At 40.1% G+C, this 16,112-nt stretch overlaps 1 protein-coding gene across 5 annotated transcripts in view; it reads right to left on the bottom strand.

Moving 5' to 3' along the window:
• The window catches only part of AFF2 (ALF transcription elongation factor 2), a 329,969-nt gene that overhangs the window by 22,542 nt on the left and 291,315 nt on the right, over positions 1 to 16,112 (bottom strand). For 4 of the 5 annotated variants that reach the window (XM_074551555.1, XM_074551559.1, XM_074551556.1 and 1 more), the window contains exons 12-16: positions 14,732 to 14,856; positions 8,702 to 8,936; positions 6,683 to 6,822; positions 6,072 to 6,135; positions 2,607 to 2,743 (exon numbers count right to left, since the gene is read on the bottom strand). In XM_074551555.1, coding sequence (XP_074407656.1) covers positions 2,607 to 2,743; positions 6,072 to 6,135; positions 6,683 to 6,822; positions 8,702 to 8,936; positions 14,732 to 14,856 — 701 coding nt within the window. The remainder of the gene's footprint in view (positions 1 to 2,606; positions 2,744 to 6,071; positions 6,136 to 6,682; positions 6,823 to 8,701; positions 8,937 to 14,731; positions 14,857 to 16,112) is intronic. The other variant, XM_074551557.1, reaches the window with a different exon arrangement.

Genomic DNA, 16,112 nt, shown 5'->3' with positions numbered 1-16,112 from the left:
TCTTCTGTCTTTTTTTTCCTTTAACTGAGCACACTCCATTCTATGCATTAGTCTCTTGAAAATCAATTCATCGCATAAAATCATTGTTCTGAGCCCTAATGCAATTTCACAGGTACTTGTGTTAGAATAAGTAATAGGGTTCAGCCTTGCGTAAGAAAGTTTTAAGGTATCCAGGCAGTCCTGATGAGTTCCCATTTACAAGGAGGTAATGGAGTGCAGGGAGCGGAGCTGCTCTGCCCTGCCTGGCTCCCAGCACCCATCCTACCCAGCTGGAGAGCTTCCTCCACATCCTGTCCCACCTGCTCTTTATTGGGGTTCTAGTCAGACTGGATGAATGTGATCAAACACAAAGATCTGTGGCTCTTCGGGATTTCAGCATTACCATTAAATTAAAACACATTTGACAGTCAGATTTCTGATAGTCCCAATCTCTTTGGTGCTCCACTTGCTTTCACAAATAGGTGTCTGATGCAGATACAGGGCAGACACAGCCAAATGCAAAAGGTGAATATTGTGCTTCTGAAGAAGGGAGGAGTAAAAGTGAGGAAAATCTCCCTCTGTTTGTTATCTCACAGTAAAAACCTATGTTAATATTAGCAGCTACACTGAGAAAGTGTTGTGTGCACAGGCACATACTTTGTCTGTACATCCAGCACCCACTGTTGCCCACAAGAATTGTGTTTTTGTCCATGGAGCTCTACTGAGCCTGCTGCTCATCTGGGCAATCACCTTTTGTCCATGTCTGACCCCTGACAGCAATTAAATGGACAAATCAGTCTCACTGGCTGCCACAAGATGCTGCATGCAACAGTTGGTGAATTCAACTCTACTTTTGGTGGTAGGTGGTGGAATTAATCTCACCTAACTTGAGCCATTTATATATTGGAGATCTATAACATATTCTCTAGATTCTTTCACAGCCAAGAACAGTTCCAGAAGCAGTTCAGGTGCTGCTTCCATGCCAAGGTCTGCCTGTCCCCCAGCCTGCAGCAGGACTGTGCCAGGAGCAGCAAGGCAGCAGGGCTGTTGCTGCTGAGGAGTGCCAGCCACCCCAGGATAAGCTCTGCCCTCACCTGGCTCCCTGCAGGTCCTGCCCTTTTGTGAGCCACTCCTGGAGCTGCCATTCCCTGATTTAAGTGGTTCACATGTTGTGGGTGAACACAGCTTTTTGTTCTGTGCACTCTGAACAGACAAACTGCTGGACTGAGGAGCAATGGTTGCAACTGGGCTGTGTGGTTTTCTTAAAAAAACCAAAAGTAAACATAGGCTCCTATGAAAAAGGGCTCTCTTTTTTAAATAATATTTCTTTAAATACAATTTATTCTGCCATGCAGCTGCATCTGTGTAGTTCAGGACATGCTGTCAGACTGCAGGATGATTTGGGCACAGCAGAGCAGAGGCAGGTGGCTCCTTTTCTAAGTCTTCTGCTCTCCAGGGTTTAACATGGATCAAGTGTTGAGTGAACATAATTTTTTTCTTGAGTGATTTCTTTAGATTTTTTTCTTCCCTTTATGAAGTGTAGAATGTAAAAAGCATGTTTTTAAATATTTAACAGGCATATTATTTACCTGAGAGTAAGAGCTTAAGATTTGATACATTTTATTATGCAAATACCTACTTATTCAAAATGTAAAACATGCATTATCTTGGCAGTCCCTAATAGCTAATCTGGCATGTTAAAAAAACCACCGTTGACATATTAGAAACCAAATATTTAGGGCTTGATTTGCCTCTTTTTCTTTCACTTCTGCAAACTGCCAGTAATTACACTGACATTAACAAGGATATTCCCAGCATACACTGGGGAAAGCAAAGGTGCATCACAGTGAAGAGGAAAAATCCTGTTGCTCTACTTACAGGTAAATTTAATCCTGCTTGATTTCACTTTGATAATTTGCTCAGGTAAAGCAAACTTAGTTACTCAGGAGATTATTATTTCTATGGACCCAAGACTATGAAGCAGCTATAAGGAGCAGTAGCAGATTTTAGAATAATAATTCAGACATTTTATTAGCATGTAAAGACTCTCTTATCCATATTCTATCCTATGAGTCTACAAAACTGTATTAAAATTAATTCAGCTGGTGCACATTCCTGTAACATTAAAAATATACTGTTTTCAAGACAATATATGCAGAAGCTTCCTCTCTGGCTCTGATCTTATATCCCAAGTTTCAGTTTTTGTCTTTTTTAACAGCCAAGTTATAAACCTCTAAAACCAGGGTTTCTAATAGAAATCCTGATAGACTCCCTTTAATGTTTTGAATTATAAAACTACACCTTTTAAAAGACAAGTGTCATTGCCAAACAGTGAAATTACTATACTTTACTTCCACCCACTACATTTCAATTTTAATTTTATGAATATTGCAAATTATAACACTCACATTATAACCTCTAAAGGGGATAATTTATAAAAGCAGTGTCCATCAATTATAAATTTTCCATGACATTAATAAAATGGCAAGAACTAATTATGATGACTTCTGAGATGAAGATGCCTTGGACAAATCATTAATACGTTGAAATGGTATTTTTTAAAACATAGCAGGTTCTAATTATGACTGAAATGAGATGATGAAAATGATCACAGAAAGGACATTAACCTGATGAGTTCCACAGTCTCTGAGTACATGGTGTATGGAGATTTAGCTTCTAATGGATCTCGCTCCATAGCGTTCCCGCACTCGATGAAGGAGAGGGCAGCATCAGCATAATTCACTGCCTTGCCGAACTTCTCCAGCTGAAATGGGAAGGACACTGTCAAGAAAATCCTTCAGCTTTGATTTCTAGATGGGCAGATTATTCTACAAAGCAACACTAGCTTTAGGATGAAAGCAAAGTGACACTGGTAGTTAGGAATGAATTCATACAGTAATTAAGGAAGGATAAGTTTTTACCAAATCCTTTCAGGGCAGTATGTGGCTGAATGCTCCACAGAGGAAAACCAGTGTACACCCACTGACACCAGGGATTTAAACAGGCAAGAAAGGGCACTAAGCATGTTTGTGCACATCCATACTGCTCCTTGACAGATGAGCTAAGTTTGAGTGTCACTATGCAAGGGTTAAGTAACAACTCCATGCCACTTGGCTGATGTCATATTCTGTGTTCACTGTTGGTCAAAAAAAAATCACATCACTTATATGATGAGTAAAAGAGCAGGAAAAAAAAGGGGAGACAATATAGCACTGCTTAATATTTCATTTTACTAGGATTTTATTGCAAAAGGTTTTAGCCCTCATAATGGTTGTGATTAAACTGACTTAGACATACTGATTTCGTTTTTTATGTGTAATGAATATTATATATGACATTTTTATAGTACGCACTTTATAATAGTATTTAACATTTTCAGTTTTTGATAGCTGAATGTAAGAATTCCACTAATGTGGCATTTGATATAGGGGATCCAATATACTTTAAATAATTTAAAAATGTCTTTCTATGCCTCTATCAAAATATTTTTGATGCATCTGCATATGTTTCCACTCACAAAACAGAAGCCTGTTCTAACAACATACTAAGCATAACATTTATTATTGGTCTAAGATAACAGTATACTTGTCTTTGTGGCTCCTGCTAAGCCATAACTAGTTCTCTCTGCCCACCTTTAATTACAAGTACTGCTCTTGCGCACTGATTACATACAGAGCCTTTGTATAATTGATAGGTATTAACTTAATGATCAGAAAATGGAAACGTTTCTGACTTCTCTCTCTCTATTCCAGTGGCTGCTTCTCAGCATATTCTTCAAATTCCTTTTTTCACTTCAGAAGAATTTCCATTTCTTTGGGAAGACAAAAAGTCTTCCAAAGATGACTTTTTTTCTGGTATGGAAAAAAGAATCTGGCTGCAAGCAGATTTAGTAGAGACACAGAATTTGAGCCAGGAACGGGATCTGATTCTCTGAAGAAGGTGGAATTATTCCAGCTCATCACATCTCAGACAGGCACACAGTGAGGTCTCCAAGATCTCTTCCATATGGTACAGCCAGCCCACCCAAATTAGCTGATCCCTTCCTGCAGCCCCAGACAAGGAGAGGTTTCCATGGGTCGCTCCCATAAGACATGAAACGTCCTGCCCTTCAGCAGAAATCTATTTTCTCTACAAGCTCAGGAACACTGCTGCCACAAATCTCATTAACATTTGCTGACACATTTTGAGGTCACATGCATTATCTTTCTAGCCACTGCAACACATCTTTCAATGCTGCCTGTGCTCTGTCATGTCAGCACCAAGTAACCAGCAGCAATTGTTTCCACAGGACAAGTAACACTACTGGATTGCACACCAAATGTGTTACATGGAGATTATTTGTGTGCAGCTGCATTGGGCGGGCAAAAAAAAAAAAAAAAAAAAAAAAAAAAAAAAAAAAAAAAGACTTGAGACCTAAATAGCAGAAAGAAAAAGCAGATACTTTGTTCATGGATATTTATGCATGCCAACAAGTTGATCACAGTGGACGGTCTCACATTGGGGCACTCGTGTCAAACTGTGTGTGGCAGGCAGGACCTGCCTGCAGGCAGCAGAGGGATGGGCTGTGCCTGCTCCTCTTAGTGCTGCTTGAGAAACACCCAGATCCTGCAGGCACAGGCACAGGTGAGAGCACAGAGAAGGGCAGCACCTAGTGAGTGTGCCTGGCTGCAGAGGGAGATGAATTGATGGAGCGTGTTGAGATCATCGGGGCCTGAGCCTGTAAATATTTGCTAGCATGGAGCAGGTAGCCCTGTGCCAGCACCATGTGTGCTTTGTTTAAAGGTCACCCAGCTGTGGGAGGTGTTGTGAGCCTGCAGAGCCAGGCTGGGGCTGGATGTGCCCTGCTGAGCTGGCTGGAAGCCATCAGGCCACCTCCTGCAAACGGGCACGCTGGGAGGGATGACTGTCACCTTGCTGACAGCCACAACAGGTGCCAAAACCCTCAACCCACCTCACACAGAAAACACACTTGGAAACACTGTGCCCCAAGCCAAAAGGGAGCCTGGAGAGCTGAAGCAGACAGCTTGAAATGTCATTCCTCCTTCAGCTCACTGACAGCAGAGGGAGAGACTTGGACTAGTTTGCTTTTTAAAAACATAGCATGGAATTGTTTTGGAATTTTTTTTTTCTACGTGCAAAATCTCTAATGGGTAATGATAGAATATACATGTAAAACCCCCAGAAATAATAAAGTTGAGAAATGAATAATCACCCAGCTCTTTGAGGGGCAAAGTGGATGGCCACACTCCATTTTAGACATCTTAGTTAAATTAAGTAGAGGAGTCAAGTTCCACTAAGTCTTCCTGAATGAGCCTCTATTCTGCACCCTATGTAGCACACAGGAGGGAAAGTCCCTTCCTACAAAGCAAATGTTTATTAAGGACACTCCAGGACTGGCAATAGCTCATATAGAGCAAACCATGGCAGAAAACAATTTGTCAGATTATGTAGTTTTATCAAAATCCAAACACTTGGCAAAATTAGGCCCATCTTACTGGAATTTCCTCTGGGGTAAAGTAAGCAAAAAAGCTTTCCCAGCATTGAACCACCTCACTACCAGATTTTTTGGGAATAAGTGTGTTGAGACTTTCTTTATCAGGCTAAAACCATGCAATAAAAATGAATGTAGTACATAAAAATGAATTGTCTCAGATTTTAAACAATCAGAGTGGAAATATCAAACAGTTTTACCACATGATAATGGGGTGTGAGGTGATTTGCCTGTCCTTCTGCTATGGAATATTTCATCACTTCTGTTTTAGCTCAAAATGAATAGAAAAACAAATTTCAAGTACACATCAACTTTCATAAAACCATCTTACATACTCCATAAACAGCATGATTGTTGCTCCCCCTTGGAAGAAACAGCAGCTATTGTAAGTAGCTTTTTTTTGGGAACAAATACTTAAAAGTTAGGAATGGCATTCAGGGTTCAACTTGTGCACAGTGTTTATGGAGCACAAACTGAAGCACAGTTTAGTCAGTAGCAGAATTCCTCTGGATTTGAGAGGCTTTAGATCTTGTGCAATAATGCTCATTTTTAACACTGAGTTCCACAGTGGAAAGAGACAAAAAAACCTGTGATAACCTACCAGTGCATCTGCTTTATGCTTCAGCTTCTTAGCCTCTTGCATGTAATAATCTGCATTGTGCAGCCTAGAGAGACATAATCAATTAATTAAAGTCTTTGCTTTCATACAGTTGGACAAATGTTGTTTGAAAATATTGTTGATTGCTTTAAAGAAGAATTTTGACATATATGCCCACTTATCTCTTTAAATCTTAACCTGATATCAATCTCAAGCTGCTGTATGCAGAGATATGATGGGTGACCAGAATATAAAATAAGTAGCTGTAGAAACTGGTTGCCCAAAGGACCTATTAATGTGTGCTGAACAGAGGAAAAGGAAAAATATTTTAAACTAATTAAGTATAAGAAGTTTCCATTAGAGGAGCTAAAGTAAAAAAAATGAAGAAGAATTACCATGAACCAACATTCATGATCTGAAAACATTTATCAACAGAATCTTCATTAATCAGTGACAACAGTTCATTTGCCAAGATTAAAACTGTGTGTGCCTTTGTGCAGCACTATGCACACAGGTGCCCAATGCCAGCACTGTAATCAAAGATATTCTCCTTCACTGGGACCTCTGCTTGCACAAAAATCCCAATCACAGAGCACAAAGTCAATAAAACTTACACATCATCAAATGTTATTTTGGGTCTTCTGGGCTCAGAATTCCCATTGGAAAGCGTTGGCATTGCAGACCAGATGTCTGGTTCTAGATGGCTGGTGTCAAGAAGAGTGTTGGCTGTGGGTGTACTGTGAGATTCTTCCTCCTAGGAAACAGAGGACTGTTATTCACAGTTCAAACAAAGACTTTCCGACCATGTAAGTGCTCACATCCACCCTCCCTGCCAAAAACCATTCCCAACAAACCAAAGGCTAAGGCACCAAGCAGCCCACCCTACCTTCATGTCACCTCACCAAACCACCCTTCCCTTCTTTGTAACATGAGCCTAACAGATTAATTAGGGAGTACAGCTCCACTTCTGGGCTCTCACCTGAACTCAGTAATTTACACTTGGAGGTGCAGGGTTTAGGTGGATACCATGCTGTTACTGACTAGAGGCACTGGTTAAAGCAAGGCTGGGGAGATCTAATGGGCCAGGCTAGATCTAAAATCAACTTCTTCAAGGTGTATCACACCAATGGAACTTTTTTTCTATATTACTAGGAGCTAACAGGCTGAAGAGTCTGCTTGGATTTCAGCACGGAACAATTTCCTCTCTTGCTACAGAAAGAAGAATGGAAAGCAGAAGTCAATTGTGACTTTGCAATGATTAAAACCAGAAGCATAACAGAAGATTTTAAATCAGGCAATTGCAACTTGCAAGCTTGGTCCCCAACCAGATAAACTAAATTACAGATGAACCAATGAAGTAGGGAAAGAAGTCTAACATATTTTAGGGGAAAAATATTTCTTGCATCAAGACAATAGATTAACAAAGGATAAATCTGACTAGAGATGCTGGGATGAGAGGAAGAGGCCCTGCTGTTTACACAGCTCTGTTTATTTGCTGACATATGCAGTTCATTTTGGCACTGATTTCAGTTGAAGGCGTGTGTATTACTGGCGCAGCTTGAAGTGACACAATGATATCAGAAAGCAACAGGGATGAATGAATAAGGTGAAGTGATTTGTCACCTACAATTCAATGCAACTTGTGAGTTTTACTATTACAGTGCAGGGTAACGACCTCTCTCAAAGTGGTGAACTGTGAAAAATGGGGCTATGCATGGCCTTTTCTGTGGCAGAATTTTCTTCTTGTTTTTTAATTTTGACAGTGATACTAAGATACAATTTGATAATATAAAGAAAGGATGGGTTTGAAACTCTAGAGGAAGGACTATTTTCTAAAATGGGCCAAAATCCTGGAGTTTCTCTGTTTAACCTAAAAAGAGGGTGACAAACCAATGTGAAATTTTATGTTGTTTTAGTGAATTTGATATGCAGTTTTGGCTCTTTTTCATGTATTTTCAGAAAAAAACCCTACCTGAATTTGGTGAAAAACAAGCAATAAAGAACCATCTCTGTGAGAACCACTGATGGGGAGATGGGCCTAAGAGTGTGATACTCTTCTATGAGGAAAAAACTCCCAATTTACAAATGGTCTGAAAGCTTACAAATAATTAACGAAGATTAAGCATAAATAAACCTTACTGTTATGAGCCTGAAAACCTGAGAGCGGTTATTAACATGCTGAGTGTACTATGGAGAGGATTTTTTTGTTATATTGTTATTGTCTGTTTAGTTTAGGCCATAATATTCAGTATGACTACAGTGCTTAATTCTGGCTGAGAATTTGGGGCAGTAATTCAGGTAACATTCTGGAAGTTTTATTTTGAAAATGTGAATGCTGCAGCTACAGAGTTAAGGGACTATTGTCAGCTAGCTGATGGCTGCAAAGGCTCTTCTCTGAGGCTCAGGGTTCAGGTGCTTCAGGAAATGACAGACAACACCAAGCCTAATGCTGACCTAAAAAAGGAGCTTGCAAGAGCTGTTTATGCCTGGCTTTGCAAAGATCCACTCCCCCTGAGTGGGGCTACATAAGCATTTAGAAACACATACTCTGTGGGAAAAAAATCTAACAGAATAAAGCTGAACTGATTTCATTTTATCTCGTTCACCGCCACCAACGGAGGCTGGTTACTTACACAGATTCCTTTGGGGTTAGAAGAAGATTTATTTTCATTCTTTCTGTGTTTAGAAGCAGAGGAGGAAGAGCTGCTGGTCTGTGAGGTGTTGGTGACCGTGGGCTCCTGGCTGAAGGAGCTGTTGTCACTGCTGTGCCGCCGGTGCACAGGGTCGTCCAAGAGCGGGGACAAGGGAGGAGGGAACAGCTTCTCTTCTCTTTTCTTTGTCACCTTCTTCACCGAGCTACTGCTGCTCCTGGGACACACAGAAAAACCAGTTGCACTTCAAGAATATTGGTTAATTCTCCACAGCACAAAGCTGCACATTTCATTTACTGAGAAGCCAGCTCTGCCCTCCAATCTGTCCTGCAGTCCTGTGCCCTCCGTGGCGAGGCACAAGGGGACAGCAGTGAAAACGGAAGAGCTGCCTCTGCCTTTTCAATGACTGCAGAAACCTTCTGCTTTGGAGGACAACTTGCAGTGCATTAGTACAAATTGCACCCAATTTAAATGCTAATTTGAGTCAGTCTTCATTTGAGAGGTCATAGAGGTTCTGACTCAGCAAAGTGCTGGAAAGTTTTATGCACGGGGTTAGTTTCTTTGACATCAAGTATGACTATTTATGTGTTTAACATTAAGCGTCTTTTTAAAAGGTGGATTAGGGCTTACATAAGCAACCTTTGCAAAAAACCCCAAACAACACATGGCAGCATATGAACCAAAAATAGAATTTATAACAACTACAAAATGATAACCATAACAATAACAAGATAATAATTATTTAACCTCTAGAATAAAGCCAACATTCAACACTATATTAAAATGATACATTGTAGCTGGCAAAAGCCCTTGAGCAAATATTGGTTGATGAATTGAACGTGATTCAGAAAATGAATGTGGTTTTGACATGAAAGCTCAAGTAACATGATAATCTATTGTCTGTTTTATGTACAGAGATTGTTAGCTGGCTAGCAATGGCAGCTGTGATGCACAGTAAAACCAGAAAAAAAAACTCCAACCCGGTAGGCCTTTCTCCACTCAAATTCATCAAAAAAGAAAAAACCAAACCCAAGACTTCACTGACTGCTTAACATGTTAATCTACTCATAGATTTTTATTTTAGGTATTGTCCCAGCTCAGTCAATGTAGATAACCTGAATTTTAATCTTTTGTTAGACATCTAATATTGCATTACATGATCATTTACTTTTCATGATTATTGACTAAAATTTCAATAACAAATTAAGTCAACAATAATTTATGTTTTGTTCCCATTTTCAGTCAGTGTCAGGAATTATTGATCTTCGCCTCAAAGTAACCAGGGAAAGAGGAGAAGGCGACTCAGGTTTCCTTACTTCTCATTTAGGAGCTCTCTCTCATTTCAGCCTGGCCTCTTCTGCATTTCACTGACAGTATCAATATCTACACCTCAGTCACTGCCCTACTTGGACCTTTGGTGATACAGAAATATTTTAGCCTTATCTGTGAAACCACAGAGTGAAATCAAACTCTTCATGTTTTATAGTTCCTCTACCCAAAACTACTTTAATTCAACTGAAGCAGAGTTAAAAATATCTTATTTGAAAACCCTCTGATATTAAAGATCTTCAGACTGAAGCAATAAAACAAGCTCAACTTCATATTGCCTTATGGATGGATGCTGTCCTTGTTGGAAAACACATGGGTCTGAAGAAGATCAAAGGCAAGCAACCATGTTGGACTAGACCAGCAGTTCTTGGAGGAGACTGATTTCATGCACATGTGGTCCTGCAATATGTCCTCCAGAAAGTTCTCACTCAAAGCTCCATCTGTTTGCTTTCTGACCCCCAAAGGGCATTTTGGAACTCAGACAAGTTACCATAGTTATGGCTCACAACACTCTGAACTTTTTCCAGAGGAAAATTTTCCAAAGGAGGGTGAGCACTGCCCCAACAGAGCACACACGTGTTCTTGGATTGAACAGCAGCAAAGAAGCCACAGTTTACCCACAGAAGCACCCGGGGGCAGAACCTCTGCCTCCCAAAGCACATGCCCTACACAGGGAACCCTGAACATGCACTCACAGGGGGAGCACAGAGCAAAGTGATTTTCTGTGCCACTGTGCACGTAGGAGTTTGCAGCTCTTCACTATTTAAAACTTCACCAGTTCATTTCATCTTTGGGCTCAGATATAAGATGGGGCAAACCAAAGAACAGGTGCAGTTACTCAACTCCGGCACATAAATCATTCTGTGACTTGGAAGAATTAACCACAAAACAAAAGGCTCTAGAGGATATTTTTTCTACATAATTTATGTTTAACTCCCCCCCCCCCCATAAATAGAGTTTTAATTTTCTGTTGGGTTTTTTTTTTTCTTTTCTTTCCCTTGCCCACTTAATTCTATAAGTTTTGCAGGAATTAAGCTGATAATTTATTTAGCAATGTTACCTCCCTCAGATTTACACTAAAGCATTTATGCTAACAATAACCTCCATGAAATAGGTTGTTACCAGCAGTTAACCAGATTGTCACTTTGCTTTGGGCTGTTAATGGCCTAAGAAACTGGTCTTTGATTGCAGGAATCGCCAATTTTGAATGAATTTATTGCAATAATTACTGAGACTCAATGGTTTAATTTGCTGACATGATTGTTAGTTAAAATTATTTAAAATCTAGGGAGAAACACAAAGTGCACTGAAAAACTACAAGCAGAACTGATGGTCTTTTGGCTGCAGGGTTTTAATCTTTTGTGTCTAAAACAGGCCAATTATCAAAGAAGGAGAAGGTTCCCCATCTGCTTTTTTTTTCCAGCGTGTTTTTTTTAGGGAAGAAAGCAAGAAAGCAAGCAACAAGAGGTCAGTGCATGAAGAAGGGGGAATTTCCAGCTACTCTCATGTTTCAAGCTGCTTTTCTTTGCCCTTTCTTTATCCACTCCTTGTGGTATGCAGTGCTATCTCTGGCCTGGTAGTGACACAAAGCCATCCCAGGCTTTGTCTATGCCAGGAACCTGGCTTTCCTTTGCCTCTCCTCCCCTGGCCCACAAAGAAATGCTGCAATTGAAGGTGTATCTGACTTTCTGCAGGGCTCTACAGGGAAAGGTCACTCCCACATTGGCCTGGGCCATATGGCAACACCTGAATGGAGCTGAAGTCATTGTCATAGATGTGAAGGCTGCTGTGCCATGAAAGAACCCCAGTGAATGCTGCTGTGACTACCCAAGGGAGCAACTAATAGGTATTGCCAAGGAGAGGTGCATCTTCTGCTAAAGGTTGAAAACAAAAGAGAACGGGAAATTTTGAAAAACAAAAATGCAGAAATGTTTGCCTCAGACAGATTTGTAGCATGCCTGCTAAATGGTGGGCAAGTCTCACAGTTTGACTCACAGTTTGCATCAGCAAATAATTCCCTGTTGCTACAAACGTGTTGCCACAAGAAGCCAAATACTGGTGAGTATTTGGTGAGTCCAGTCTCTGCCTGGACTGGTTCTACCAATCAAATATTCATATATCAATGGGATTCAGCAGCACATACAATTAATGCTTAAATTGAAATTTCTCTGTCAAGGAACTAAATATAAATAAGCAATCCTCTGCTGCAAAGCAGGCAGCTGATCTGACAGAAATTCAGCTTCACAGAAGTGCTTCAATGTATTCCTATAAACACACTGAAACACCTATTCCTTCATTTGCTGTAAGTACCAGAAATAAGGAAAATACAGTGGCAATAGTTTGAACACTATATTTTAAGGGTCAGGTCAGATTTTGGAAAAGGCATCAGCCCCTGAATATATGAGGGAAGAAACAGAGAGGTAATTATGACTTATGCAATGACTACACAATACAAAACTCTCTGGTAGTGCAAATGCCTTCTAAGTTCACAAGTGACCATTTGAAATTTCTAAACTCAAATTAGAGTACATGTAGTCCCAGAAACTTGTGGAAATTAGGCATATAATGGCCCTTATTAGACACGTCACCCTTTAAAGATTAATTGTCCATCTTTGCTTGCTTTATTGAGCCCATATATTTAGGGGGAGATTAAAGAGAAATGTACCCAAGTGCCTCAACCACAGCAAGGCAGGCAATGGGAGCTGTGAAAGCACAGGTGTGACCTGTCTTTTGCTGACTGCTCCAGACTCCTGAATGCCTCCAAATTTTGGCCCAGATCATGGTTTTTCTGTCAAAACACTCTTGTACCTTTAAAAAAGCCTAATAAAAATCTCGTGTCTGCCTTGGGGAACTTGGCTTATTGGCACAGGGATCAAGTTCTAACAGGAGAGACCTAAGGTTCCTACTAAGTGACAACATCCACCATGGGACTTAACACCTCCTTAAGAGATGAAGATCATCATCACACCTGTAGCTGACTCACCCTCATTTCTTAAAGTCCTTATATAGAGAGTTCTAAAAGGAAACTTAGAACTTTTGGGAATAAAAAGCCAAATGGCAAAGCCTGTCTTTCAACCTTTTACCCCTGAAGTGTTACTTTCCCCCATGGCCTTGAACACTGGACTTTATTCTGCCTCTCCTTAAAAAATTACTCAATCTTCTGCAGAACAGAATCACTCCTGACTGCTTAAAAATGAATGTTTAAATTTCTGGGAAATTTTCTTCACACAGTTCATCCAGCTCCCTGATCTTTTGGGAAATACATGATCAGTTGCATGTCTATGGGAGTTGAAAACCTGAAGTGAAAACCTGAATCAAAAAAAGTATTGCATTTTCTTCAAGCAAACTCAGAAAACAGTAGTAACAACAAAGGCAGTGTCATCCAGGTCTCACTGATGTGGAAAAATAGTCAGAAAATTTTGTTTCAAAACTTCAGGCAGATGAAAGGAAAAGCTAGTATATGGAAATAACTATTGATGGACACAATTACATTTTAACAGAGAATACCCAAGGGTTGAAAGCTCTGAGGAATCAAATTAACGACCTGGAAAACAAGCTCAAATTAAGAAACATCAGGTTGGGGGTGGATCCTTAGGGCCTGATGGTGACAAGAATAGAAAGATTTTTTTTAATGGATTGTGGAGGTGTTGGGGATGCATAATCCTTGATTCCCTCTGCAATATATCTCTGCTCATTGTATATCCAGCAATGACAATTAGGCAACACCCATCATGATGTTTATCAAATGTGCAACATGTTACAGATCCCACTGTAATTTTCATCTTCCTCTTCCAGACTCCAACTCTGATTTTCTCAGTGGCTGAATGAGTGGCTAATTCACAGAGTGATGTTACTCCTTATTGACACCAGAATAAATAAAATGATGCTCAACCTTTCTTCAGGGATTTTAAAATTAGTGTGCTGTTTCATAACTTGTTTTTGAACTTTATCAAAATTTACCTATTTTATCCTCAAATTGTTTTTAGAAGCACACTATGATTCTGATTCTTTGCTTATCCTAGTGCAAAGCAGAAAGAAGCATCTCATCTCAAAATCATAAAAGCACGAAATAACAAAAGGGAATTGGACTCTTTGGCTATTTATAGAATGTTAACCTTGTGACTCTATAATCAGAATCATTATTTATGTGGGACCTGTTTGTTCAAGCATTATAGCCACCTCTGAAAGACACTCTGAAAGGCACAAACTACTGGATGGTGTATCTGCTGAGATACAAAGCACATCTGAGACACCTGGGATGGTGGCCCCTGGCATTGCTGTTTACACAGGTAAAACAAAGAGGCAATGTCACTATTTTTTTCAGTAAAACTGGGAACTGTCTCTCATGAAAATGATTTAAAAAAATTAATTCCAGGCAATCAAATAAATCCCAATTTTAGCAGGATTCTCTGTCCACAGAGGTTCAAGGTAATAGAGGCAAGAAAGAACATTGAAGGGAGGTTGAAGAGTACACCAGGATTATGGCAGCATTCTGAAGTCTTGCAGGCCATCAGCAGGAGGCATGAATCTCATCCAAAGCCACATGGCTCCTCATGGATGGGAATGCCAAGGCTGTGCTGCTTATGCTGATGGGCTGTAAACCCCATCTGACTCTACAGCAAAGATATTTACAGAACAGTACTGTGAAATCCCTCAGGAATGTGATGTCAAAAATCCACTTACTCTTTAGTGCTGGTTATTCTGTGGTTTGGAATTGGAGAGATACAAGGTGGGAGCAGACAGGAAGCTGGAGGCTCCTCCAGGCGCTGCTTCTTGCTTTCCACAAAGGTGTCCAGGTTTTCTGTCTGCTGTAACAAAACATGGCAGAGCATCAAAGAGCCAGCACTTGTGCACAGCTTCACTGGCCATCCAGAGGGCCTATGGAATCTCAGTGTATTTCCTTTACAATAGCAGCAGTTGAACTGCTGGTCTAAGAGAAGTGAAAGTCACCTGAAATCAGGGCTAAACGTGCTCCAAACCCAGGACATGGAGTTATATAACAAGTGACATAGCAGGTAATTAGGAAGCAAAATGTCTCATGTGCTAAAGTTATCTTCTGTAGTGCACTAGAATTTAATTAATAATTTAGATGTAATGATTTGATAGCACCAAACCTTATTCAAGTAAATAGCTTTTACTCATTGACCTAATAGAAGTTGATGGGAAAACTTCTCTGGATAAGTATTCCTCACAAGACTAGGAGTGGAGGACTGAGCTGGGGTAGTCATTAACAGCACTAGCTCATTTGAAATTTGCTTTGGAAGACTCCCTGATGCATGACTTTTGTGCCTGAACCAGGACAAACAAAGCTGATTATTGCTCTGTCACTGCAACCTTCCTATCAGTCTTCGAGTCCACTAGTAGATGGCTAAAATAAATCTTTTAATAGCATGATTTAGAAATTAGTCTCTCTCTACCCTGCTTTAACTCTTGGTGTACCCTGAAGTCACCCTAATTGGCTTGTTTCTTGGGTAGCAGTGAACAATCACATTACAACATTACAGGGGCTGATTCAGAGTCCAGCTTATGTTAGCACAGGCCCAGAGCAAGATTCTCCATTTTCTTACTTTCTGATTCAAAGTTTCAGTCACGAAAATGATGAGGTTACACCTTTCATATAACTCCCTCTTATTTATTTTTCTTCCCTGAAAGCCCTCACTTTAGTTGCCAATACTATCCTTGTGTTTTAGTCACGATTCCTTCTCCATGATACAGACACTCCACTAAGCTACCCAGCAAGAATTATTTTTGGTATAATTAATATGCACCCTGGTGTACTTAGACATACATAAGTATGGACATTTATACATCCCTCTCCTCTTTTTTTCTCCTTTCTTGCATCTCTGTAGTGTGCAGCTAGAATATAAATTGAATAAAAACCTGCTGAGTTTACTCATGTGATTACTTTCACTTAATTCAGCAGGGAAGGAGCCCATGCAGTGACTCATTTGGGCAGGGGTGTAGACCCTGTGTCTGCCTGGCATCGTCTGTCTTTGTCTTGCATTAATTCTCTTGTATCACTGGACTCCTCAAACTCAGGATTTCAAGAAGTCCTCCAAAACAG

This window comes from Zonotrichia albicollis, chromosome 14, assembly GCF_047830755.1.
Source record: "Zonotrichia albicollis isolate bZonAlb1 chromosome 14, bZonAlb1.hap1, whole genome shotgun sequence".
Lineage (NCBI taxonomy): Eukaryota > Metazoa > Chordata > Aves > Passeriformes > Passerellidae > Zonotrichia > Zonotrichia albicollis.
This window is presented reverse-complemented; position numbering and strand designations above follow the sequence as displayed.